The sequence below is a fragment of the Mauremys mutica genome, chromosome 4, assembly GCF_020497125.1.
Source record: "Mauremys mutica isolate MM-2020 ecotype Southern chromosome 4, ASM2049712v1, whole genome shotgun sequence".
NCBI lineage: Eukaryota > Metazoa > Chordata > Testudines > Geoemydidae > Mauremys > Mauremys mutica.
Window position 1 is genome coordinate 148,513,483 of NC_059075.1, and position 26,962 is coordinate 148,540,444.

A 26,962-nucleotide genomic window follows, 5' to 3' on the forward strand; every position below is an offset into this window, starting at 1 on the left:
ACCTGCGGGGGGACAGGGCGGGAACCGAGGGGAGGGCTGGAGGGGGTGGAAGAGAGGGGAGGAAGCTGGGGGGGGGCGGAAGCGGAGGGAGCCGTGGGGGGGGACAGGGGGAGCTATTCCGGGCTAAGTTGCTGGTGATGGAGCTGTCGCTGTTTCCCTGGCTGCCGGGTTGGGCTGGATTCTGATTCTCCCTGGGAGGGGGAGGGCGCCCAGGGGCCCAGAACTGGGGGGGGGGGGGGCATGGGACCCCCCCTCCAAGCAACTGACAGGTGGAGCCCTTTAAGAAATTAACACGCCATCCTCTCTGCCTGTGACATCACAGCTAGTTGCCATGGAAACAGCTGTGACATCAGAGGTAAATGACATCAAGCCCAGAAAGGGAACAAACAGCTGGGGGGCAGGGGGGAGATGAGTGTGACTCACTTAAAGTGTCAGCCACCATCCTTCCCTCTGCAGCCAGGGACTGGCCCCCCTCTCTCAGCTTGGCCCCCTTTGATACCCTTCAGTCCTGACCCACAGCCCCTGCGATCCCAACCCTGGGCTCCCCCACCATAGCTCTGCTAGTGCCAGGGCCAGCTTTAGGAAGTGCCTGGCAGGGATGACTAAAGTAAAGAAAAGGGGGTGTGGGGCTGGCGGGAGACGGGCTGGCTGTGGGCAGGGGGTGCAGCAGGGGCTGGCTGTGGGCAGGGGGTGTGGGTACAGGGGGTACAGCCCACCCTGTACAGTAAGTGCCCCCTCCTCCTTCCCCCACCGGGGTAGCAGCAGCAGCCCGGGGGCTATTTAAAGGGCCCAGGGCTCCCCTGCTTCTTCCGTCCCAGCCCTTTAAATAGCCATGGGAGCCCTGGGGAAGCAGCAGGACTCCCACGGCTGTTTAAAGGACCAGGGCAGCAGAGGCAGCTGGAGTCCCAGCCCTTTAAATAGCCCCCAGAGCCCACCCACTATCTCAGGGCTATTTAAAGGGCCCAGGGCTCCCCTGCTTCTACCACCCCTGCTGAGGAGCAATCCCTGGCAGAGATGCCGGCCAGCCACAAGCAAATCAACCTAAGCTCATGTAGTTCAGCAGTTTCTGAGCTGGCCCTTGGCGCCACTGAATAGCCAAGCTCACAGCAGGCTGGGGGAAGAGCCCCAGACTGTCCCACACCTGGCACCAAAGAATAATCTGTAAGAATCTGGAAATGACACAAGTAGCTATTTGGGGGAGGGCTGGATCTCAGGACCCCTTGGCTGAAGGACCTCAGATTTTCCCCACAAAGTCTACCTCAGTCCCTGCTGTGTTGCAGCAGTTTTCAAGACAATCTCCCTCTGTATAGGGATTTTAAGCACTTTAATAATCAAAGTCAGCTCCTTACTGGGGTAAGGAATAAATAAAGTATTATGAGAAGGAGTAAATGAGTAAATAAAGTATAACACAAGAACTAGGGTCACCAAATGAAATTAATAGGGAGCAGGTTTAAAACAAACAAAAGGAAGTATTTCTTCGCACAACACACAGTCAACCTGTGGAACTCTTTGCTAGGGGATGTTCTGAAGGCCAAGACTATAACAGGGTTCAAAAACTAACCAGATAAATTCATGGAGGACAGGTCCATCAATGACTGTTAGCCAGGATAGGCAGGGACGGTGTCACTAGCCTGTTAGCCAGAAGGTGGGAACAGGTGATAGGGGATGTCACCCTCTGGGGCACCTGGCATTGGAAGACAGGATACTGGGCTAGATGGACCTTTGGTCTGACCCAGTATGGTTGTTCTTATGAGGGGAGGCAATAGCTGAGAAACCCCTTTTGGCGGATGATGGTAGCTGGCACCTTGAACTACCATTGGCCTGAACATGGAAGCGGACACTTTGTGCAAAACAGTTCATCTACCCATTTTTCCATCAAAACGGCTCCCACTTTGGGAAGCCCTAGAGGAAGGAACCACCAGGCAGATTATCTGGTCTAACCTGAACATCACAGGCCACCAGCATCGCCCAGCCTTGCTCAAACCACCCCAAACTTGGACCAAAACCCTACCCCAGGCTTCCATGGGGCACAGCAAGATTCAAGCAAATCCAGGTAAGAACATGGATTTTAGAGCACTTACAAATATGGGCTGTTAACCAGTGAGTGAGCCTAACCCTTAGCTACCCCACCCTAACCCCCTCCAGTAACAGCTGGGTGTTCCCCCCTCCGCTCCACTGGAACATGCCCTTGATCTGGGATTCTAACCCTGCAGGGTTCCAAGGCTGAGGCCAGGCTTGAGTGCTGGACCCACTCACACTGCCGGCTGGCTGGTCATGCTGAGTCAGCAGGATGCTTGGCTAAGACAGTGGGGAGGCAGTGACAGGTCGCTGTGCAGGCAGAACACACGCTCAGAACGCAGGAGGTCGAGCAGTGCAGGTGCGATTAGAGTAGGGCCAGCACAGCCCCTCCCAGGTGCAATCCCAGCACCACCATGCTGCTTTCCCATCAGCCTCAGGCACACTCCCAACCACCAGCTGGGGAGTGTAGCAGGTGGCATGGCTCCGTGTGATGCAGTTCCAGGCTCCAGGTGCTGTGGGCTTTCTCCAGATAGCCCAGGGCATACAGCATCCTGCCCCCAGTGCAAGGCAGCCTCCCTCCTACAAGCTGCTGCTGCTTCCAAGGCCCTGGAAGGCCCCAGGAACGTGCTGTGGGAGGGGCCAGCTCCTTCCTCGTCACCGGGAGCAGCACAAACCACAAGGGCCAGAGGCAGGTCAGAATCCCAACGCTTTCTTTTATTGAGTTATAAAAACAAACACGTTATAAAGATGCGAGAAAAGCCGCTGGCTCCTCTCCCTGGAGATCCCTGCAGCATGGCCCAAGCGCCAGCTTCCCCAGCGCTGACTGCCGGCGACAGCTGCACTCCAGCAGGACCCGCTCCAGATCCTCAGCTGCCGAAGGCTGAAAGGTCTGTGTGGGGGTATGGCGGAGCTGGGTCTCGGGTGGGAAGGTCCGTGGGAGGGCAGATCTCCAGGTTCTCAGATGATCATTGGTGGGAAGGTCCATGGGGCAGGGCAGCAGCTGTTACGTACGGGCATTGCGCTCTGTCTCTGCCAGACACTCTCTCACCAGCGCCCGGGCGTGGATAATGCCTGCAAGGGGAAAACCCAAGGAAGCCTCAGACCTGCCGAATGGCCTCCGAACCCAGCCCAGCAGGGCACAGTGCCAGCGCCACACCTAGGCCACCGCAGGCACCAGCTCCCAGCCAGGAGCAGAATGCCCACAGGCAGGGCTGAAAGAGTAGCATCAGCCTTGCGGGAGAGGCGCCAGCCAGCCCCCTGACCCCAGCACAGGAAGGACGGAGTGGATCCCGACTCCTCAGGCTTTATCTCCACTCTCATGGCACTGAGCCATCGGCATCGCAGGCACTGGTGGGGAGCTGTAGCTTTAAGTGGCTGCACGGGGGCATTCACAGCTTTAGCCTGTGGGGGGATGTCTCACCTCTCTGCCTCCCTGTTGCGCAGGGATGGAGGGGACCTTACACTGGGCAGAGGGGTGAACTCCTCCTTCCCACCGGGGAACTAGCTGCCCCACAGCCCCTCACCCCAGTATCTGAGATTGCATCCGACAGCGATGGATACACACTCACAGGCAGAAAACAGTGCTGACAGCGCAACTGTCCTCATGGGGTTTGGCAAAAGTGCCATTGGGATGCCTGGGGCAGCCCATGCCCCGCTCCCCGTGACGGGCTCAGGCTCGCTGCAGATTCAGGCAGCGTCGGCCACACCCAGGGCAGCTCCCCACCCCCAGCACCAGGCAGCTTTGCTGTGTGAGCCACGCCTGGGGCAGCTTCCTCGCCCCATACGACCCAGCAATGGGCTCAGGCTCTCAGCAGCCTCAGTCAGCATCACTGCGCTGATCACACCTGGGGCAGCTCCTCCCCTCTCCCCCAGCAACGGGCTCAGGCTCTCTGAAGACTCAGGCCGCATCAGTCACCCCCGGGGGTAGCTCAGGCTCTCAGCAGATGGCTCAGCCTCTGTGCACATTCAGGCTGGGTCACTGAGTCAGTCACACCCAGACCGACTCCCCAGCGCCTCGTACCTCGTTTCAGCCGCTCCATGGCACTCTTGCTACCTGCATAGGTGGGTCGAATCTCTTTGCCCATCTCCTCAATGACTGAGAGTAGGTCAGTGTACGTGCTCTGGGAGCCCTGGGAACCTGGTGGCTTCATGGCCTGCAAGGGGCAGAGAGAGCGTGAGGGAGCAAGCCCTCCCCAGGCCATGCTGAGCCAGGCAGCAGAGGTGGGGGCAGCGGCTTACCTGCACGTAGCCCATGGACGGGGGGCCAAAGTCGTTGAAGAGGGGCCGGAAGGGGGCAGAGGCTCCAGGGACAGATCCGGATGGCGATGGGACACTCGTGGCTGAAAGAGATGGGAAAGGAGAGGGGAGGTCACCCAGGAAATAGCATCCCTGTTCCCGACCCAGCACACAGGCCCCTCCCAACCCTGCTGTGGGCTGCAGCGATGCTAGAGAGGCCGCAATATCCTGCTCATGGCACATGGTGTTCCTCCCCCCTGCTGTGCGAGGTGGGTGGGGGAGTGGATTGGATCTGCTGGGCTTCAGTTGGAGCAGGGCTCTAGCCCTGGTGCTGTTCAGTGATATCTGGCCTGTGCCATTCGCTGTCACCACAAACCAGGGGGGAAGAATCCGCTGCTTCCACCCTTTGCCCCAATGTCCCCTGTAGTCCCCCCGATCTATCAACCCCCTGCCTATGTAATAGCACCCAGGCTGTGCCTCACTGCTAGACCTACAGCACACGCCCTGCCAACCCCTCCAAGCTTGTCTAGCTGGGCTCCTACACGGGCGCGATCACCGTGGTACCAGGGCTTCTGCAGGGATTGCCTGGCCTCTGACAACATCCAGGACAGGCCCATGGCCTGAGGAGCACCACCTCCACGCAGCCCTTCCCCCCTTCCTTTGGACTCAATGCAGCCTTTGACACTATGGCCCTTCCCTATAGTGTTCCCACTCTATGGAGGGCTCAGTTCCATTCTCAGCCCTCGCCACCTTCCTGGGGCTGAGAGGCTGGGCGCAGGGCTGGGAGGAGACCAGGGCTCTCGCTCTCTCCCTGTTCAACCCTACTTGCCAGCTGTGCCATGGGCAGAGTGCCAGTGACCGAGTTCTGCCAGGTGCTGGGAGCATTAACCCCCAGCTCACAGCAGCACCACGGGCTCCTCTCCCCACACCCCCTGCTGGCCTTGGCCACAGGAGCTGACGGGTTTAGCTCAGCTTCCTGCAGCCAAGTGTTGCAAAGGAACAAAAGCCTATTTTGGGCAAGAGCTGCCTCCGCCCCACAACCCCATCTCCACTGCCCCTCTTCCTACTCCCAGCCTGCACTTGCTCCACTGCCCATTACCTGTGCATCATCCGTGATGCTTAATTCTCTCCTCCCCCTGCCTTGGGTCTGCAGATCCGCCCACCACCCCAACCCCCTGCTCTAGCACGCTGCAGCCGCCTTCCTCTGGGCACAAAGCAGCATGGGTACCTCCATGCATGCAGCTCACTCACCTTCCCTCCAGATCCTAACAAGTCATCCTGCTCTCTAGCCTTCTCAACCCTACTCCAGCCTCCCTCACTGGCCTACTGTCTCACTCAAACCATTCATGTCTGGCCTCCTGCATAGCACAGGCCAAGGAACCCACCCAGCCCGGTTATCTCCTGCCTCCCCTGCTTCCTCCACTTGTCTGGCACCAGCTCCTCACAAAAGGGTCAATATCAGAGCTTCCCCCACATCCTCCATCATCTGCGTCACCAACTTCTCTCTCACGTCAAGTATCAGCTACAAGCATCTCTCCATTTGCCTCAAGCCACCTGCAGTATCAATCCTGGCCTAGAGAACTCCTTGTTGGACCAGAGAAGTGGGAGACTCCTGGGTCCCTCATGCAATGGTTTGACTGTTATGGCTTCACAAAATATCTTCTCTCCCAGCTGTATGCCAGGCATTGGCATGAGACAAAATCCAGATATTTAAACCTGCTGACTAAGGCCTTGTCTACACAGGGTGGTATTCCAGAATAGCTGTTCCCATGTGGATTAAACTAGCTCAGAACAAGGCACTCTTGTTCTGGAATTAACTGCATGTGTGAATGCTGCTATCAGGAAGAGTTAATCCACTTTTGATTCACATGCCAGCTTCTTCCAGGTTGACTTTCATGTGTAGACACGCTCTGAGCTTCCCTTCCAAGCCCCACAGCTGAGGATTCACTTTTTTGGTGAGGTCACAAGCCTATGGACTGTCCCAGGGGTCAGAGTGTCTTACAGGAGAAAAATGGAAGACGAGATCTGAATATCTAACATAAGTCACACAAGCAGATCAAACCACCACCACAGTACAGCTTTCTTTACACATCATACAGCAGCAAAAGCCAATACCCCTCCATCCCCCCAACTGTGACATTTCCTAATTTTTGCATGCTTAAAATATGCAGCATCTACTTCAAAGGAAGGTGCAAGATACTCTGCAGCAGCAGTCATAGGAGAGCCTGCCCCATAGCAGATAGAATAGTAAATATTAAATAAGAAGAACTAGTTCTGGCTGGATGAAAGGAATCCCCTGTTAGATATCTGATCCTTTTCTGTATCCAGCTAAGGTCTTGGCCTCAGTGATGTCCTAGGACAGTGATTTCCACAAGCTAATTGTGTAAAAATGTATTTTTTTACCAGAGATTCCTGGAGTTAAAAGCAGTGAGCCTGATGTGTCACATTCCAATGTCATTGAATGCCCTTGTTCCTTGCATTACGACAAGGGAAATACACAGTCCTGTTCTACAGTCTCTAGGAGTCTATTCAGTGTTTTGTATCCTTTTGTCAAATCCGCTCTCTGCCAAGCTGAGCTATCCCAACCTCCTTCCAGGGCTGAGAGTTTCTTGTCGCTCATCTCCGAAGCCCCTCCAATTCTGCATTGTCCCTTCTGTAATGGGTTGACTAGTACTGCACATCATCTCCAAGGGAGGGCATGCCGAGGATTTCAGTAGTGTTCCCCAGCCCATTCCTCAGGCACACACAGCACTGCGTTTGCCTTTCTCACAGTTGTTGCACAGCAAGCAGAGGTGTCACAGAGTGGTACACAGCAGTGCCGTGAGTGGTGATGGTTAATACACAGCCCAGTAAAGTGGACGGTGAGTTCAGATTAGTCCCTCCTATGTGCATTACTTAGCATCTGTCCCCCTGGAATCCCATCTGTCATGGTGCTGCTTTTTTCCCCTACCGTGGTTAGGTCCCTCAGAAGTGCCCTATCAGCATGAGGCTCCCACTCCAGGAACAGAATTGACACTTCTAACTGAAACAACAAGGAGTCCGGTGGCACCTTAAAGACTAACAGATTTATCTGAGCATAAGCTTTCATGGGTAAACTTCTAATGGAGTTTATCACCAGCTACAAATGCAGCTTTTCTGCATTCAGCCTCCTAATTCCTTAGGAGGGAGTGTACAAGATTACAGTTAACTGCTCTGAAGTCAGAAACGCCCAAGACCCAGCTGCAAGCACTGTCCTGTCACCCATAGGCAGCATTACGATAACAAGTCTGACTTCACAATCCGAGGTTACTTCTCAAACAACAAGCTGCTCTTCCAGCTCAGAGGCTATAAAAGCGTGCATCTGCTACAGACAAGCAGGCTCTCCAAGTCACTGAATGGAAGAAGACACAGCAAGCAGCTGAACAACCCACACAGCCAAGAAGAGCGAGTGAGGACAGGCCAGCTCACTGCACAGCCAGCTGATGGCCCCTTCTTCTGAGCTGCACTCCAGGAAGGCCATCTTGCTGTTTGAAAAGCAAATGCCTGGCCTGGTGCATAGCTCACATGGGAGGCTGGTCCAGGGGAAAAAAGCACTGAAGTGGGTGTCAGAAGATTTTAGTTCCGCTCCTTGCTATGCCATAGACCTTGGAGAAGCAAACTCCATGTCCCCACCCCCCACCCCCAGTTCCCCATCTGTAAGATAGGGGCACCTGTACTTTACTTTCTTAATAAAGTGCTCTGAGGCCTCAGAATGAGAAATGCTACCTAGGAGCTGAGCTGACAGATCACAATGAGAGAATACACACTGTCAAAGCTCAAAGGCAGCAGAGACAGACCTGCCAGCGACCACATTAGACCACGCACAGTGCCCACGTGGCTACCCAAGGGGAAGTGGAAAAAGTCCCCAACCAGTGGGGGGGAGGTATAGCTCAGTGGTTTGAGCATTGGCCTCCTAAACCCAGGGTTGTGAGTTCAATCCTTGAGGGGGCCATGTAGGGAACTGGGGTAAAAATCTGTCTGGGGATTGGCCCTGCCTTGAGCAGGGGGCTGGACTAGATACCTCCTGAGGTCCCTTCCAACCCTGATATTCTATGATTCTATACCCAAGGGAAGTGGAAAAAGTCCCCAACCAGTGTAATACTGAAGAAACAGTGTGAGCCACAAGCAGCCTGTGTCAATGGCGCAGGGCAGGGGAAGGGAAGGCCTGCGGGCAACAGAGCTGTGGCACTGTCTGGCTGGGGGGATTCAGGATGTTGACTTGAACCAGAGTTACTGTGAAGGGGTCCTGGCTGCGGGGGCTCCCCAGCAGGTGGTGCCCTGGGCCCTTGGATGTTTGGTTCAGGGGCTGGGAGGCAGGGAGGCTGGGTAGGGCTGTTCGGGGGGGCAGTTGGGGAGCTGGGCTCCTGGGGGAAGGGGGACTATCTACAATAAAGTTACTCAGGGCTGGTCCCAAGGGGAGGGCTGTTCTCTGCAGGGGTTGGTCTCTCACTGGTGAAGGGAAACAAGGCCAGACACAAGGAGAGTGGACTTCCGGGTTTGGGGGGGGTCAGTGGGAGTGTTGGTTTTTCCCTATGGGTGGGGAAAATCACTGGCTCCTGTGGGGGAAGGTCCCCACCCCCAGAAGAGGTGCTGTTCTGGGGAGGTCACACCCAGGGGAGGGGCAGTTCTGGGGAGAAGTAACTTGGGGGGAGGCGGGGAAGATGGGATTGCTCCCACAGGAAGGGCTGTTCCGTGGAGGACTCACAAGGGGGAGGGGGGGCCACTTCCAGGGGAAGAACTGTTCCAGGAGAAAGGACTGAGGGGGGGGGTCACTCCTAGGGCAGGAGCTCTTCCAGGGGTCTCTCCAGGAGAGGGGACTGCTCCTGGGGCAGCAGCTATTCTGCGGGGTGTTACTCAGGGAGGGTGGGGGTTGCTCCCGGGTAGGGGTTGTTCTGGGGGGTGGTCACTCCCAGGGCAGGGGGTGTTCAGGGGGTGGGGGGGTCTGCTCCTGGGGGAGGGGGTGTTCTGGGGGAGTCACTCACAGAAGGCGGGGGTTGCTCCCAGGGGGTGTCCCTATCTTGCTCACTGGCAGGCAGGGCACTGGGGGTCACTACCAGGGGAGGGGCTGTTCTTAGGGGAGTTACTTGGGCAGGGTGGGGTCGCTCCTGGGATAAGGGAGAGTCACTCCCAGGGCAGGGGCTGTTCCAGAGGAAGTCACCCCGGGGGGGGGGGAAATCGCTGCGGGGGGAGGCTCTTCCTGTCTCTGTCACCGGCGGGTGGGGCACTGGCGGTAGGGGTGGGTGCCGGGGGAAGGGCTGTTCTGGGGGGGGGGGGGTTGCTCCGGGGGGAGGCGCTGTTCCGGGGGGGGGAAGGCGCTCGGGCCGGGGGGGGTCAATCCCGAGGGAGGCACTGTTCCGAGGGGGGGGGAGAAGAGAGGCGCTCGGGGCGGGGGTCGCTCGGGCCGGAGGGGACTCTGTTCCGGGGGGGGGGAGTCGCTCGGGGCGGGGGGGTCGCTGTTCCGGGGGGGTCGCTGCTCCGGGGGAGGCGCTCGGGGCGGGGGGGGTCGCTGCTCCGGGGGAGGTCGCTCCCGGGGGAGGCGCTCGGGGCGGGGGGGGTCGCTCCTGGGGGAGGCTCTGTTCCGGGGGGTTGCTCCCGGGGGAGGCGCTCGGGGCGGGGGGGTCGCTGCTCCGGGGGGGGTCGCTCCCGGGGGAGGCGCTCGGGGCGGGGGTCGCTCCTGGGGGAGGCTCTGTTCCGGGGGGTCGCTGCCGGGGGAGGCGCTCGGGGCGGGGGGAGGCGCTGTTCCGGGGGGGTTTCTCGGGGAGGGGGTCGCTCCCGGGGGAGGCTCTGTTCCGGGGGGTCGCTGCTCCGGGGGAGGCGCTCGGGGCGGGGGGGGTCGCTGCTCCGGGGGAGGCGCTCGGGGCGGGGGGGGGCGCTGCTCCGGGGGAGGCTCTGTTCCGGGGGGTCGCTCCCGGGGGAGGCGCTCGGGGCGGGGGGGGTCGCTCCCGGGGGGGGCGCTCGGGGCGGGGGGGGGTCCCTCTCTTGCTCACCGGCGGGCGGGGCCCCGGGGGCGGGGCTGGCGCTGCTGCTGGTGCCGGCTGCTCCGGAGCTGGCGGGGGCGGGCGCGATGGGCTTGTAGGACATCCCCGAGTCCCCTCCCTGACGCGGCGCGCGACTCCTGGGCGCTGATTGGCTGCGGCTCCGGCGCCGGGCGCCTCGACTCCCGGGCTAGTGGGAGGATCCCGCACGCTGCCGCTGATTGGCCGGCTGGCGAGGTTCCTCGCGCCGATTGGCCGGCCCCGCTCACCCCTCGCAGTTGATTGGCCGCAGCCTCACCGTCCCGCTGGGTCCCGACGCCGCTCTCGGCTCTGTCCTCACGCTGGGTGGGCGCGCGGCCCCTTCCCGGCCCCTCAAGCGCGCGCGTTCTGGCGCTCACCCCTCCTGCTCGCGCCCCGTCCCCACAGGCCTGGGCCCGCCAGGCCCGGCGCGCGCCGCTGCCGCCTGGCTCGCTCCGCTCTGACCCCGCAGCGCCCGCTCGCGATGACGCTTTTCCCCCCGCGCCTGCGTCTTCCGCCCCCCCTCTGTGACGTAGGCCTCGTACGTAATGGCGCCCGCGCGCTCCCTCCCGTCTCCATGGAGAGCAGCGAGACGCCCGGCTGCGGCCTAGGCGCCCTCGGCCAGCCCGGCCCCGGCCCCTGACCCGCGGCAGCGCGCCCAGCCCGGGTCCGGGTGTCCCGCCGCCTGCCCGCGATGTGCCCCCGCCCGGCTCTCGGCCCCTCCGGCGCCTGCCGCCGGGCCGCTGCGCCACGTGGCTGGGACGCGGTTCCGGCCTCGGGCTCTGAGACGGGGCTCGCGAGGGACGGGGCTCGCGAGGGACGGGCCCCGCCCGCCGGGCTGGAGCCGAACCCCGCGCGCCGCTGTGGGGCTGGATCTGGCCGAGCAGCCCGCGAGCCACTGGGCACCCGCCTGATCCGAGCCTGCTCGGGGCAGGGACCAGCCTAGGCGGGGGCGGGCAAGAGAAGGGAGCCCTCGGCCGCGGCTGGTGAGCAGGGAGTGGAGCTTTGCCTGGCTGCATGGGGGCACTCAGGGCCTCTCCTCTTTGCCTCCCTGTTGGGCAGGGATGCGGGGGGAGCTTTCACTGAGTGCAGGGCTGAATTCCTCCTTCCCACCCTGGGACGAGCTGCCCCTCACCCCAGTAACTGACTCTGGCTCTGGCAACGCCACTGGCAGGAAACAACCCTGACAGCAATTCTTCTCATAGCGTTTGGCAGGAACTACCCGCTGAACCCTGTGATGGTGATGCCTGAGGTAGTTTCCTCATGCACAGCAATGGGCTCAGGCTCTCGGCAGACTCAGGCAGCATCACTGGGTTGAGCACACCTGGGGCAGCTCCCCCCACCCCAGCGATGGGTCAGGCTCTCTGGAGACAGGCAGCATTGCTGCATAAGTCACACCCAGGGTACACAAGAACAGCTAGAACAGGGGTTCTCAAACTGGGGGTCGGGACCCCTCAGGGGGTCATGAGGTTATTACATGGGGGGTTGCGAGCTGTCAGCCTCCACCCCAAACCCCGCTTTGCCTCCAGCATGTATAATGATGTTAAATATATAAAAAAGTGTTTTTAATGTAGGGGGGGGGTCGCACTCAGAGGCTTGCTGTGTGAAAGGGGTCACCAGTACAAAAGTGAGAACCCCTGAGCTATAAGGTGAATGTTATGAAGCCAAGGGCACAACCATGCAGCAACTGCTGTTTGAGTGCAGCCCCCAGTGGGCCCTCCAAGCACTAGCCTGGCCTTGAAATCTGATGTCCCAGTGTCGAACATTAGCACAGACTATCCATGGCTGCGACACAGCTGAACCCAGTGGTTGCTGGGAACTCACCAGAGCAAGCCCAAAAAGGGGGCAGCTGGGACATACAGCTCTCTCCCAGCACCCTGCGGGAATGGCTGCAGCCTATAGCCCCCATAGACCCCTAACCAGCACTTCCGGCCAGAACCCTGTCCTATGACAAAGTGGGAATATTTTGTAATAGTTTTATGAATCCTGTGTGTGCCTTATTTCCCCTATATGTGGCATGGCTATCCAGTGTTGGGGGGGGGGGGGGGACACAGATTAAGTTTACTCTCAGGGCAGCCTCAGAGACATAGGGGTGGGTGTAACCACCCTGTCTGGGTGGAACAAAGGGTCATTAACGTACTGACTGAAACTGACCCAAACCGACAAGAGAGAGAAAGCGCAAGCTCCATGAGTCGCACATCAACACTCAACAGCAGGATGCTCCGGCCAGGGGGGCTGTGACCTCAGCGTGGCCCTGCCTGGAGAACAAAGGACTGATGGGTCCAGCTCTGGAAGAAGCTGGGGTCTCTCACCTGGGAACTGATGATGGAAGGAAATCAGAGAGATCCAGAGCCTGAACATGGAGTTTGGGCTAGGTGGGGGGCAGGTTCAGGAGGTGGGGGACGGCTTTATGGGCAAGGTCAGGCTTGGCTGGTAAATTGTGGCTCAGCCAGAATGGTTGATTCTTTAACCCTTCTCTCCACTGACTTAAGGCCTCCCTGGGCTGTGTAAAAGGCAACTAATAAACCTGACCGATTTGAAAATGCCGGCTGGGGTGTCGGAGCCCCCGAAGAGTGGCCAGGGGTCTGGCTCAGTGGGACGTGCCGGGCAGAGCTCGCGGGGTGGAGCCCAGGGGCTCCGTCTTGGAGGCAGTGAGGCCGCAGGGCCGGCCTTGCAGGAAGAGTGGGACCCTTGGGGGGCTGGCGCACTGAGGGACTCCGCCAGTGGACTGTTTAAAAGCTGGGGCCTAGAACTGATCCTGCCCCCCCCCAATCTCTGACCCTCCCAAAACATAGATCCCACCCCATGTCTGACCTTAACTGCTCCCCCGCCACACACATAGCCCAGACCCCACTCGCACCAGAGTTAGCAGCAGCACCTGGGGGATGGGGATGGTGAGAGCTTGGGAAGGGCTGCCCTCCCACCCCCCCCCCCCACCCCCGTGCCTCCTCTGCACTCTCCCTACTCAGGTGTGAAGAAGAACAACACTTTATTAGATCATCTATTGGGCTCACAAGCAGAACACCTGGGCGGGGGACAAGCAAGGGGCACAGGCTGGGTGGGCTCAGGGGGACACACACTCTAAACCTACTTGGAACCTGTCTGGAGAATTGGACAGGTGCAATTGGGTTGGGGAGTGGGGCCAGGGTGTGGAAGGCAGCATTGGGGTTGGAGTGCAAGGGGCAGCATTAGGGGCAGGAGGCACGGTCAGCATGCGGGGGTCCACCTTACGGGTCAGGGTCAAGGTGCAAGGGTGGGTGTTGGGTGCAGGGGTCAGCATTAGGGGCGGGGCAAGGTGAGGATGCAGAGGGCAGCGTTAGGATTGGAGTGCAGGGGTCTGCGTTGGAGTGCCAGGTCAAGGTTGGAGTGGGGGGGGCACTGTATGGGGCAAGGTCGGGGCAGCATTGGGGTGCATGCAGATTGCTGGGGTGACATGCCGGGGACAGCCCTAGGTCGGGGGCAGGTTTGGGGAGTTGGGTTGGGTTGCAGTGTTTGGGGGGAGGGCTTGGTGTGGGAGGGGCAGCATCAGGGGCAAGGTCAGGGTGGTGGGGCAGCGTAAAGGGTGGGATCAGGAGCAGGGATGAGGTGAGAGGGGTATATGCCTGGCTGAGTCCATGTTCCAGGCACCGGCCTGTTCCAGGGCTTGGAGGTGCAGGCCAATCTCAGCAGCAAGGGATGGCATGGGCTGAGGTGCAGGCGGAGCCATCTGGGGGTGTGGGCAGAGTGGCCCAGGGGCCAGTGTGGGGTTGGGGTGCAGGATGAGCAGGCTGGGTGCAGGCAGAGCTCAGCAGTGGAGCCGGTGTGGGGGGTCGGGGGGCACTGTGTCAGGGCCGGCACTGGAGAGGTGAGGTCCTTGCTCAGCGCTTGCGCGTTGTGCTGCTCTGGTGTCCAGACCCTCCAAGCTGCCGCTGGAGCCAGCTCTCTGCAGCCCCCTCCTCTCCGTAAGGCACAGCAGGGCTCTTGTCCCGCACCCTGCACTGGCACTTGTTGCCTCAGCGTGACATCATTCGCACAAACTCTGCCAGAGCAAGCCAAGGATACTGTTAGGGCAGTGAAGGCAAAGAACCCAGGAGTGCTGGTACCTCCCCCAACCCATTAGGGCCCTTCCCTTCCCAGAGCTGGGGATGGAACCCAGGAGTCCTGGTTCCCAGCCCCCCAGCTCTAACCATTAGATCCCACTGCCTTGCCCACCCAGTACCTTCGAAATCCACCAGGCCGTCCCCGTTGAGATCCACGTCCTTGAGGATTTCGTCCACCTCGCGGTAGTTGAGTTGCTGGCCCAACAGCTTGCGCATGGCCTCGCGCAGCTCGGCTGTGCTGATCCGCCCGTCCCCATTGGTGTCGAACTGTGGGGAGAGCCGATAGCTAGGCCGATAGCTGGGCTGGGTGCACAGTCCCCTTGTCCCTGGACTGCCCCAGGGCACCTCACGCCTGGGGCCTGGCCCGCACCTAACCCCCAGGCCCAACCCACCCACCTGCTGCATGCTCAGGACAGCCCTGGCCACATCTGGCCTTGCCTGTCCCTGGCACTGCCCTGCCCACCCACTCCTAATACCTCCCCCACATCCATAGGCCTGTCCTGCCCTCTCACATGAGCCATCCCCCACACCGCCCTCCTGGGCCCACTGCCCCCCTACTCCCTGTCACACCCCCAGACCTGTCCCCTGCCCCAACCGCCTAACCCCGTTACCTCAGCCACCCACCCCTTGCCCCGGCTCCCCTCCTCATGCCTGGCCCGATTGCCCGGCTCCCTCCCTTTGTTGGAAGCCAGTTCAGCTGCCTTGTGTCTGTCCCCTCCTCTGCCCTATAGGCTGTGGCATCAATAGGGCGGTGCCATTGGGGTACACCACTGGGCACCACCAGAAGCCCATGGCTGGGCCACACAGAGTGCGTGGGGCCACGCCGGCCTCTCACCTCGCGGAAGGCGTCCCGTAGCTCCTTCACCCCAATCATGTCGGCCGTCTCTGCCAGCATCTTGGGGCCCATCAGCTCCACAAAGTCATCGAAATCCACCTTCCCCCCAGCTGTGAGACAGGGACGCTGTTACATGGGAGGGGGGGATGGGAACTGGGCCTGGGGTGAGGTCCTGGCGGGGGACTCTACCCCACAGGAGGTGGGGGTGACAAGGGACCACGTCCTGGAGAAGTGCCTGATGGAGTCTGTACCCCATGGGAGGGGAGGCCTGTGGGGTCTCTGTCCTGCGGCAAGTGATTGGGTGTGTGTGAGGGTGCGACCTCACGAGGTCTGTGACCTGCAGGAAGGGGGCCTGATGGGGTCTATGACTCAGGGCTATATGGCAGGGGTGCTGACAGGATCTGTGACCTGGGACTACGGGGAGTAGGGGGGGTGATGAGATCTGTGACCTGGGGTGATGGGGGGCCCGATGGGGTCTAGGACTTGCAGGAAGGGGGTCTGATGGGGTCTGTGACCTGGGGCGATGGGGGGCCTGAGGGGCACAGGACAGTGGGCATGTGGAGGTGGGTGCGGGGTGGTGGGCGGATGCAGGTGGAAGGGGGTCTGTGACCTACAGGAAGGGGGCCTGACGGGGTTTGTGCCAGGGGTGAGGGGTCTGTAGCTCTGCGGGGGCTGGGCCATGCCCAGCAGGGAGCTCCTTGGTGGGGGCGCTGTGCCTCCCCCAGCGGGCGGGCATGGGCACCTACTGATCTGCTGCGACAGCTCGATGAGCTCCATCTCGGTAGGCATGTAGCCCATAGTGCGCATGCACTCGCCCAGGTCCTTGTAGCTGATGTACCCGTCACGGTCCTTGTCGAATTCCCGGAAGGCTTCCTTCAGCTCTGGGCAGGGGAGACACCGTGACAGTGCGTGGGGTGCTGGGCACCACAGGGCACCCCGACCCCACAGCCTGCCCCTCAGTGAGGGCGCGCCATGCACCAGCCACTGACAGGGACATGGGTCCACATGGGTTGAGACCCACCAAACTCGTTACATATCCCACAGTGCTCCATGGGGGCGGGATAGTTGAAGGAGACCCCTAGAGAGGAAAGGCCCGGTGCCCCAGTCCCCATCCCCCCTGAGCCAGCCAGTCGCCCGCCCTGGGGCTGGATCGGAGCCAGCACCGCCTAGAGGGGCACAGCCCCATGTCCCTGGGCATGGTGGTTGGGTGCAGCACTCGCAGGTGGCTGGGGGTGGATCCCCAGCGGGGCAGGCTGGCCCCATCCCAGGGTCCCGCTCCCTCCTTTACCTTCGATCTCCTCCGGCCGCAGCTCTCGGTCCTGGGGAGGAAGGAGAATTGGGAGCGGTCAGAGGGTAGCGGCTGCTGCGGATCCTTCCCCCAGCCAGGTCCTGGCCCAGCCTGCCCAAGGGCTCCCCTGAGCTCAGCTTCTGCTAGACCCTGGGTCCATGCCATGGGTGCTCTGGGTGGCCTCTCCGTGGCTGCATGACGCAGGCGCTGGCAGCTCCGTGGGCAGGGCTGGCAAGGGGCGCTGCAGGGCAAGTGCTGGATGAAGAGTGGGGGCGTGGGTTGGAGCGGCTGGTGGAGGGGGGCATAGGAAGGAGGGCGTGGGGGAGGGACCGGCAAGGGTGGGCGTACGTACCTTTGAGCTGGGCGACGGGGAGGAGGCGTGGGAGCAGGGCACGGTGCAGAGGGGAGGCTGGGGCAGGTACAAACTGTGAGGAACGTGGGATAAACTATCCGTAGGACTCTGTCCCTGCCCCTTGGCGTCACTTGTTCTCTCCCTGGCCTTGGGACCTCAGGCCAGGGATTTGCGACAGAGCCACTGGGCCCGTCTAGGGGAACGGCAGACCCTGTAGAGACCAGGGGATCCCCTGTGGCAGGGAGAAGGGGCCAGGCTGGCTTCTCCAGCAGCGTGGCTCAAGGACACCCTGGCTTCACCTCTGGCTCCCTGTGCCAACCTAAGGCCTCTCCGCCAGGTGGCGAATACCTCATTGTGCCAAGGCTTCTGGGGGTCGCTGCACCCTGCAGGGCACTGGCTTGGCTGCATTCCCTGCAGGTGCTATGGAGAGCGACAGAGTGGCTGAGACCTGCAGGCTCAGGTTCAGAGTTAAGCCATGGGAGATGGGCCCAGGACGGTGGCTGTGGGGAGGTGGGCGCGGGGCAGTGGGCGTGGGGAGGAGGGTGTGTGGAGGTGGACATGGGGAGGTGGGCAGAGGGAGGTGGTCACGGGGCAGTGTCCATGTAGAAGTGAGCAAGGGGCAGTGGGTGTGAGAGGGGGCGCAGGGTGGTGGTGTGGGAGGGGGCACAGGGTACGTACAAGCTGGGTGATGGTGATGCTCTGGTGCAGAAAGATGGAGGCGTGGGAGGAGGGTGCTGTGGTGGGGTGGGCGTGGGAGGTGGGTGCAGGGTGACTGTGTGGAAGTGGGCGCCAGGCGGTGGCCGTGTGGAGGTGGGCGCAGGGAGGGGGCCATGTGGAGGTGGGCGTGGGGCAGTGTCCGTGTAGAAGTGGGCGCCGGGCAGTGGCTGTGGGGAGGTGGCCATGTGGAGGTGGTGGGTGTGGGAGGTGGGCACAAGGAGGGGGCCATGTGGAGGTGGGCGTGGGGCAGTGGGCGGGGTGCGGGTACATACGAGCTGGGTGATGGCGATGCTCTGGCGCAGGAAGATGCAGGCCGGCCCCACCAGCCCATGCAGCACCGAGTAGCTCTGCAGCGGCGGGGTCTGTGTGCCGGCGTCCGGGTCGTCGGGGTCGTGCCTGCCGGAGGCCGGGGAGCCCGGGGCGCCTGAGCGCTGCTTGCCGTCCTACGGCAGAGCGGGCAGTTAGCAGCGAGCGGGGCCCGCGCCTCCCCAGCCCGGCAGACACTTGGGACCCAGATCGGGGTGGGCTGTATTGACAAGTCACACACAGGGGAGAGACAGACAGACAGAGGAACATGGATGAGTCCAAGCGAGGCTCCCATATGCCTCAGCCGCCAAGGCCCCGCTCACTGCACCGGCACACCCACATGGCACCGACACACCTGTCTGGCAGCCACACACCTGCATGGCACTGACACATTCTCCTGGCAACCACACACCCGCATGGCATCCACATCCATGAGCCCCGTTGACACCCCCATACGTCTTCTTACTCCCCATAGGCCAGCACTGACAGCACATACCCACGGCACAGTCCCTGCTGCCCCCCACCGCCACTCTCACATCCCCTGCCCCCACATGCACGACACAAACCTGCCGACACTGCAGCCCCCGATCACACAGGTGGTTACACAAATCCAGAGACCCACAATCCCATCCTCAGCTCCTGAGACGGCAGAGCTTGAGGGGGGATGTACACGTGGTACCCCACTGCCACCGGGAGCCTGATACACTGGCTCCAGTGTGTGTGTATGTACAGGGCCCCGTGGGGGGTGGTGCTGGGGGGGGGGACCATGAACAGGCGGTCTTTGGGGGGATGGGCCTGTTGGCGGGAGGTCAGGGGCCTAGCAGCAGGTAGGCATGAGGCGGGCCCTGGAGGTGGGAGTGAAGTGGGGCCCTGTGGGCACAAGTGGGGCAAGAGCCCATGGGAAAATGCGGGGGGGCATAGTGGGTACGGAACAGGGACCTGGCAGCAGGAGTGTGAAGTGTTTTAGGGACTGGGCCCAAGGACCATCATCCATGGGCAGGTGTGGGGCAGAGGCCCACAGGTCGGCATGGAGTCTGGCTTGTCCCTGCCCCATTCCTACTGGGATCGCTCACTGCCCCTAAGCAAACCACTCAGGGCAGCCCCAGGCTGTGCATCCCACAGGGCTAGGCCCCCATACCCATCACACCCAGCTGGCACCAACAGGCCCCACTGTGTGGTCAATGAACATCAGGGACCCAGGACCCCTCCTCCCCAGTTCCCTGCAGCAAAGATCCAGTCAGGGCCCAACACACAGGAGGAGCCGACTGGCACAAGGGAGTGGGGCAGGACAGGAGCCCTTTGTAGATGCTGCCACCTGGTGCCCTTGGCCCTGGGGTGGAGGTGTCTCTGGGGGCCGTGTGGATGCCCAGAAGGACGAGGAACCTGGGCATGGGGGGAGAGGGGGTGAACGGCAGGGCAGGCAGGGGTGAGCCACAGGCTCCGGGTGCTGACACAGACATGGGAACGGAGAGAGGGATCGGTGCCCGTCTGCCCCTGCCCGCCCCACTCCACCCTGGTCTTACCTTGGAGACCTTCCTCTCAGGGGTCTTGGTGCAGTTGCCCATGGCTTGCGGGCCCCCCCGTGCCAGAGAGCATGCCTGTGCGGGCCTGGCGCTGGCCCCGGCCCTGGCGCTGTGCCTGGCGCTCTGGCCGGGGTGGGGTTTTTTATAGTAACAGGGGCCGGTGGCTGCGTGGGGATTTGAGGTTTTTATTGAATATCTCTGGATATGCAGGGCGCGAGGGGGGGCTCTCTCCCGCACACACATAATCCCAGGATTACTCCCCTCTCAGTCACGCCGCTCTGGGCACGGGGACAGCCCCAGCTGGTCCCCACATGGCCCCGCTCCCCACCACCCTGCACCTGAGGGGCTCACGGCCCCTCTTGCTTCCCCAAGGCCAGCTGGCCGGCCTGCTGCCACTTGGGCATCTGCCAAAGGGGCACTGCTCCCACAGCTGGCATGCAGCCCTAATCTCCAATGACAATCACCAGGGATTTACAAATATCTCCCAGCGGCGGGCGGTGCCACCCCGAGCCCTGTACACCATCCCTTGTGATCGCACGGGGGGTGGGGGGACACCAGAGGCGACATGTGGGGGGGCACACGGAGTCATGCCCCCTCTTCCAATTTCTGCCTTCCATTTAGCAACAGCTAAATATTCTGAGGGGACCCATCCAACGGGGACGCTGCAGACTCTGCCCCACAGGGCACTGGGGGTGGGCAAGGCAGTGGCTCCCCCTGGCGGCACTCACCATGTGTCCGTGCAGCATGGGGAGGGAGGGAGGGAGCAGCAGGGCGGTGGGCTGCGGACGAGCACCCCCATACATGGGGCTGCTTCTCCTTCCCTGCTGCTGAAGTCCCAGCGCTTCCCGCTGCCTGCTTTGCAGGCTGCTCTGGGGCCAACGTCACAGGCAGGGCAGGGGCCACTCTCCTGCTCCTGTAGCAGGGGCTCTGCCCAGGGGGAACTGCTCCCCTCGGGCTGCGGCGGGGCTGTCCCTGCCTTGCGTTTAGCAACAGCTTCTATCTGAGGCTGCCGGTGTCTCTGCAAATGCTCACTGGGGGCATCGCGCCAGCGGGGACCTGGTCCAAGCCTCTGGCAGGCATCTGGCTTGGCTGCGTTCGCTGCAGGGAGCCACGGAGAGAGACGGGGTGGCTGGTGCCTGCACAGGCCCAGTGGAGGCCGTGGGCCTGCCCCTGTGGAGCTGTGTCACAGCCCAGAGCCCACTGATCCATGACGGTGCTGGTGGGTCTCACCATACTGCCCGGCTGCCAGCCGGCTGCTGCTCCAGCCTGTGGCATGGCCTGGCTCCCGTACAGCTGCTGCACTGAGGGGAAGTCCAGGCTAAGCCTGGGGCATCGCAAGGCACCTGTGCAGGTGCTGGGGCCCAGAGCCCCCCAAGGTGGCACCATAGGGATTGGCGGAGAGACAACCCCCAACTCTGAGAGCCCAGCCCGGCCCGGCCCGGCTCTCCCCGCCGGCAGGGCCAGGGAGCATCGCCCAGCGCGGCCCGGTTCTCCCCACCGGCAGGGCCAGGGAGCATCACCCAGCCCGGCCCGGCTCTCCCCACCGGCAGGGCCAGGGAGCATCGCCCAGCGCGGCCCGGCTCTCCCCACCGGCAGGGCTAGGGAGCATCGCCCAGCCCGGATCGGCTCTCCCCACCGGCAGGGCCAGGGAGCATCGCCCGGCCCGGCCCGGCCCGGCTCTCCCCACCGGCAGGGCCAGGGAGCATCGTCCGGCCTGGCCCGGCTCTCCCCGCCGGCAGGGCCAGGGAGCATCGCCCAGCGCGGCCCGGCTCTCCCCACCGGCAGGGCCAGGGAGCATCGCCCGGCCCGGCCCGGTTCTCCCCACCGGCAGGACCAGGGAGCATCGCCCGGCCCGGCCCGGTTCTCCCCACCGGCAGGGCTAGGGAGCATCGCCCAGCCCGGATCGGCTCTCCCCACTGGCAGGGCCAGGGAGCATCGCCCGGCCCGGCCCGGCCCGGCTCTCCCCACCGGCAGGGCCAGGGAGCATCGCCCGGCCCGGCCCGGTTCTCCCCACCGGCAGGGCCAGGGAGCATCGCCCAGCCTTGGCCTACCCCACCCCACTGCCCAGTCCAGCCCGCCTCTCCAGCAGGCTCTCAGACCTTTTCCCTGCAGCGCCGCAGCCTGACCATGCTGCCCGCAGGAGGCCCCACGGGGGAGCCTGACCCTACCTGGCTGGCTCAGGGTAACTCCACCAGGACGGGGCCGGGCCTGGGCAACTGGCTGGGGGCATTTCTTGGATATCACCCCAGGGACCCCCACCCCTGTCCCAGGCAGCCCCTCCCCTGGTGTCTCTCACCCTGACCCCGCCATCCCTCCCCCATTGCTCCAGCTCCCTCCCCGCCACCCCATCTTTCCCACTGCCCCCCAATCCCACCCCAGCCCCGCTGCCACCCTGCTCCCCAATCTTGCCCCACCCCCTCCCCGCCCAGTCACCTGCCCAAAGATGGAGCTGAGCATGGGCACCAGGTCCTCGGCACCCTGAGGCCCCTCCGCAGGGGCCAAGCTGGCCTTGCCCGATGCCTCCTCCTCCTCCGGGCTGCAGGCTCCATGCGGGTCCCAGCCGGGCATGGCCCCCCTCCCTGTGTGCCCTACGGGGCCAGGCGGCTCCTCCCTCCGCCGGCTGCGGCTACCCCTCCTGCGCGAGCCCTGCCTGCTGGCTGGACGCTGGCGGGAGCTGCGCCGGGGCCCCGGGCGGGGGATGTGGGGCTCGGGCATCTCGCCGCTCAGGCGCTGCGACTCACGGAGGAAAAGGAACATGCCAGGGATGCTGAGCTCCCTACTCCTGCTTTCTTCCTCCCGCCTCTTCCTCCTCTTCCCACTGTGCTCCCTCCTTTTCTCCTCTTTCTGCTCCCCCTTCCACTGCCACGCTCCCTCCTTTTCCTTCTCCTCCCACCACTGCCACGCTCCCTCCTTCCCTCTTCTTCCTCCCACCACTGCCACGCTCCCTCCTTCCCTCCTCTTCCTCCCACCACTGCCACGCTCCCTCCTTCCCTCCTCTTCCTCCCACCACTGCCACGCTCCCTCCTTCCCTCCTCTTCCTCCTTCCTTCTCCCACCACTGGGCTCCCTCCTCCTGACACAGGCCTTCCCTCCCTCCCTCCTAGGCCTCCTCCCGTCTCCCCCTGCCACACTCCTTTGCTCCTTCCGTCCGCCACACACTCTCCCACCCTGGCACCCTCCCTCTGGCCGTGCTGGGCAGCTCCTGGCTCCCTTCTCTCTGCGACTCCAATGCAGACTCCCAGAAGGGCAGGTTCCAGCTGGCAGCTCTATCCACCCCCACCCCCCTTGCCCGGGTCCCCTTCCTGCCGTCTCTCCGAATCAGGTTCCCTCATTGCCGGGAGTGAGATTGCAGGGGGGTGGAGGGGGAAATCGGATCTGAGGGGTCAGACACGCGACCCAGCCCCTTCTCCGCCAGGTAAAACTACCCGTGCGGCCCGAAACCGGAGAGTGCCTGGGGCTGCCAAGGGGATGGTGAGAGTGGGGCATCCTGGCTACAGCACCTGGCCTCTCCCAGCAGGGGGCGCTGTAAGGACTGGGGCAGGGGTGCTGGCTGTGGGGGGAGCTCCCAGCTACTCCAGCCTCTCGCAGCAGGGGGTGCTGTGGGGAGTGGGGCAGGAGTGCTGGCTGGGGGAAGAGCAGCAGAAGGGGTAGGGTGGGGGCTGGGGGGGTGGGAGGGCTGTCTGCTGAGCGATGGTTGAGGTGGAGCCTTTCTTGTGGTAGTGGCTGTGAGGCTGCTGGCTGCAGGAAGGCGGGGTCCCCGGCTGTGGGGTTGTGAGACCCGTGCAGTCCCAGCCAGCTTCCTTGTGCATTCGTAACTGGATGCCACCTGCCCAGCACCGTGAAATCGGAGACAGTGGGCACCGGCCCAGCTCCCCCCGCCAGCCCCCCAGCCGCTCCCTGCCCACACCCCGCTCCCTTCACAGCCGCTCCCTGCTTACATCCCACTGCCCCCACAGCTGCTCCCTGCCTACAACCCTCCACAGCCGTTCCCTGCCCACACCCTGCTCTCCCCACAGCGACTCCCTGCCCACACCTGCTGCCCCCAGAGCTGCTTCCTGCCTACAACCCCCCGCAGCCGCTCCCTGCCCACAGCCCGCTCCCATACTCCCCCACAGCTCTCCCAGCCAGTTTAGCTCTGCCCCCAGCCTGCACCCCCCACACCTCCGGTCCCAAATCCCCCTATAACCACCCCCACAACTCTCCCCCCACAGTGCTCCACAGCCTGCTCCCTCCCTCAGCTCCTACCAGTGCCTTCCCCAACACAGATCCCTTGAGCTCCCACCAGATCTTCCCTCCTCCCAGTACAGCCCTGTGGCACCCATAGTCCTTGGACCAGCTCCCCCACACAACCCCACTCATCCCACCATCCCCACAGAGCCCCCCCCCCCACTCCCTTTCCTGTGGCCTGCATACCCTCCCCCGGCCCTCCTCCAACCCCCTGCCAGCCACAATGCTCTCACCCCCCCCCCACAGCTCCCCCCAACTACCTCCAGCTCACCCAACCCTCACCCGCCCCCCCTACAGGCCACACCCAACCCCTTCCATCCCCCCAGCCTTTACATAACCTTCACCCCGGCCCCCCACAGGCCTCCCAACCCATTCCATCTCACCCAACCACCACCCTGCCCCCCAGCCCCTACCTGCCCCCCCAGCCCTCCCCCTACCCCATCAGCTGCGCCCAGGCTGTGAAGTGTGGGGGAAGGCTCTTGGGGGGAAAGCAGTCGCTCTCTGTGCAGCATAGAGCTCTCTCTAGCCCTGTGGGGCTGCGTGTGGGGTACAGGGTTTGTGTCAGACACGCCATCTGTTTGCTTTGGGAGCAGAAGGGGTGATTCAGACACCCACCCCACCCATAGCCCCATTAGCCGCAGTGCATGTGGGGTGGCTGCCAGGGAGGGGCATGGACCCCTCCCTCCCCCCAGTATCTGCAAGAAACCAGGTCACCTCCCCATGGTGTGGAAACTAATACCAGGGAGGCAGCCTGGGGGAATGACCAAGGTAATTACAGGCAGGAAGGAGGGGGACCCCCCCCCCGCCAACGCCTGATGGGCTATGAAGACCCCCCACACACACACACAAGCTGGGTGGGGGAGGGGAGCCCCTGGACTCAGTATGTGGGAACAAAAGGCCGCCCCAGGGGGCTGGGGGATCAGTTCTCTTCCTCCAGAGAAGCTGAGGTGAAGCCACAGGAGTCCCAGGCCCCTTTGTGCCCCCGCCCCCACCCCCAGAGGGGTCCTGCCCGTCTCCTCAGCCCCTGACACCTTTTCCCCTGTTGTTCCCCAGCTCGGTTTCCCACCTCCCAGCGGGCCTTGATATGGATTTCTCAGGCCTGGGGGCCTCTTTGGCTGGCTAGCCCCTCTGTGAATTTGGGTCAGGTTCAGCTGTTCTTTAATGGCCCAGACAGGGAGGTGACACCTGTCCACCTGAGAGCAGATCGACCCCCCCCCCCACACACACACACACACTGGGTAGCCATGCAGGGCATGGGAGGAAACTGAGGCACACATTGGCATCATAAAAATATTACAGAACCATCCCTCTTCGTGACCGATGGGCGCTGGCAGAGGGCTGGTTCTGTGCATGGGTGAAGTATGAAATTATGCGAGATAACGGCAGAAATGCCATCCAAGGACTAAACCGGTCCAGGAAATAAATCAAATGTACCTTGCCCCTCCCCGCCCCCAGAGAAGGGGGAGTGGCCAAGGGCACAGAGCCCAACGTGACCCAGAGAAGGGTGAGTGATGGGGCCGGGGGGAGCAGGGGTGGAGAAACAAGACAGTGAGCGGGGCATCACCTGATGCGGGGAGGAGCCGGGGGGCGAGGCAGCGAATCCAGCATCAATTGATGGGGGGGAGGGGTGGGGCGGTGGCCACAGAGCCCAGCATGACCCAGTTGTGGGGGCAAGGACGGGTGGGAGCCCTGAGCCCAGTCTCACCCCGTTATGGGGCAAGGGCAAGTGGGACCCCTGAGCCCAGTCTGGCCCAGTTGTGGGGCACTGAGCCCAGCCTGAGCCAGTAGAGGCAGAAGGGCTGGTGGGTGCAGCACAATCCATGTCGCGGGGTGAGGAAGATGCGGGTCACAGACCCAAGGATCAGACAGGCCACAGGGCAAGGTCCTGGCAGGGGCTGTAAAATAGAAACTGCTACCAGCCCAATGTGCTACCAGCAGCTATGACTGCCACCTAGCAGCTCTTTTAGAAAAAAGAGCAGGAGAACTTGTTGGAGACTAACAAATTTATTTGAGCATAAGCTTTTGTGGGCTACAGCTCTTTGAGAGGCCCTCAGCCTCCGCTACCTCTCCCCTTTCCCCATGTCCTGGTCCTGGGGTGGCCTGTTGTGATGGTTGGGGGCACTGCCGCCCCCTTTGCTACCATGGTGAAATCTCCCATTTAAATGTGGACAGACAGAGACCAGTATTTCTGTAAGCTGGAGAAGCAGTGTGCACAGCTGCTCTATGTAAAACCCTGACTGAAGGGGTTTGTCCCCTAGTTGTCCCTCTCCACTGTAGATTCAAGTTTTGTTTACCGCCGGCTATGCAGTTTCTAACGTACACCAAACCCTGTCACTGGCGGGAAGTGTTGTAAACAGTATTTGAAATACTTATGAATAACTTTTCAACGCAAGCGGTTAGGCAGGAAAATCCACCGTTGCTCTGTACACCGACCCTGCCCTGCCCCATTGACACGGTTACACACATTGATCCAGTTTTCAAAACCAAATTTACAGTTCTCTCCTTTGGCACACACACATATGGGTGTGTGTGTCACCTCCCGAGCCCAGCCCAGCCCAGCCCACCATCTTATTCCAGAGACAGTGGCTCAGGCCTTTTCCTCACTGCTAAAACCAAAGTGCCTTGTCCTCACTGTGGTTTTAGCTCAGAATAGCTCCTCCGAGTTAAACAGAACAAAGATCACCTTTTGTAGCAGTGAGGAGGAGGCCTAAGGGACTTAGGCACTGAACGCTCAGCCTCACTAGCTTTTAGGCACCAAAATAGCCACAGGGCCACCCTACAAAGCAGAGATCCTGAGCGAGGTGCCCAGGCTCCCTAGGCAATGACTGGCAGGAGAGAGGCACCTCAGAGCAGGAGCCACAAAAGCCAGTATGCTGGGTGGGGAGCTGCCTAAACCAGTCAATAGCAGATGCTGAACAGAGGGACCCCTCCCCCAAGTTCAGAACCTAAGTCCCCGCTGCAGGTAGGATCCTAGTTCTGCCTGGCAATCCGCAAATAGGAACCCATCTCCTGGAGTCAGGGGGTTTTGATGCCGCTTAGCTGTTTTAAATAGGTGTGACAACATTGTATGGGAAATTATAAAATTTTCCTGTACAGTGGTTTTGAGAGATGTTCCAACACCCACCCCCCCAGCCCTACCCAAAGAAACGTCAGCAAACAGGTCTGTCCTAAACAAAGGAATGTATGCTTGCCTTTATTTGCATTTAAGCCATAAACAGAGTCATGATGCAGGAAGGGAAACAAAGGAAACAAACAGATGGAAAAAAACCTCTCTTTGACTCCTGGTTCTTGGCTGGAAATGTTTTTCAAGAGTGGGACTGGAACTATAACAAGACAGGGCAAACACCCCAAGACACCCTCCCTCTCTGCCC

General features: G+C 61.9%; 2 protein-coding genes across 9 annotated transcripts; both read right to left on the reverse strand.

The window, feature by feature from the left end:
- Positions 1–2,712: 2,712 nt before the first annotated feature.
- CDK2AP2 (cyclin dependent kinase 2 associated protein 2) lies at positions 2,713–10,731 on the reverse strand. Of its 4 annotated transcripts, none has more exons than XM_045015696.1 (4): positions 10,260–10,731; positions 4,258–4,358; positions 4,040–4,172; positions 2,713–3,090 (listed from the first exon to the last, which is right to left on the reverse strand). In XM_045015696.1, exons 1-4 carry the CDS (start codon positions 10,351–10,353, stop codon positions 3,023–3,025), a joined length of 396 nt encoding a protein of 131 aa, XP_044871631.1. In that variant the 5' UTR covers positions 10,354–10,731; the 3' UTR covers positions 2,713–3,022. The 4 variants fall into 4 exon arrangements, with proteins under 4 accessions (XP_044871631.1, XP_044871633.1, XP_044871632.1 ...); XM_045015698.1 differs by having other exon boundaries at positions 10,546–10,722; XM_045015697.1 differs by having other exon boundaries at positions 10,517–10,722.
- A 2,543-nt stretch (positions 10,732–13,274) lies between these two features.
- On the reverse strand, positions 13,275–24,054 carry CABP2 (calcium binding protein 2). Of its 5 annotated transcripts, none has more exons than XM_045015691.1 (8): positions 24,029–24,054; positions 21,799–22,095; positions 17,809–17,979; positions 16,468–16,498; positions 15,926–16,060; positions 15,180–15,289; positions 14,464–14,611; positions 13,275–14,283 (listed from the first exon to the last, which is right to left on the reverse strand). In XM_045015691.1, exons 2-8 carry the CDS (start codon positions 22,078–22,080, stop codon positions 14,258–14,260), a joined length of 903 nt encoding a protein of 300 aa, XP_044871626.1. In that variant the 5' UTR covers positions 22,081–22,095; positions 24,029–24,054; the 3' UTR covers positions 13,275–14,257. The 5 variants fall into 5 exon arrangements, with proteins under 5 accessions (XP_044871626.1, XP_044871629.1, XP_044871625.1 ...); XM_045015694.1 differs by lacking the exons at positions 21,799–22,095; positions 24,029–24,054 and adding exons at positions 19,366–19,529; positions 21,534–21,641; XM_045015690.1 differs by lacking the exon at positions 24,029–24,054 and having other exon boundaries at positions 21,799–22,195.
- Between the last annotated feature and the right edge of the window lie 2,908 nt (positions 24,055–26,962).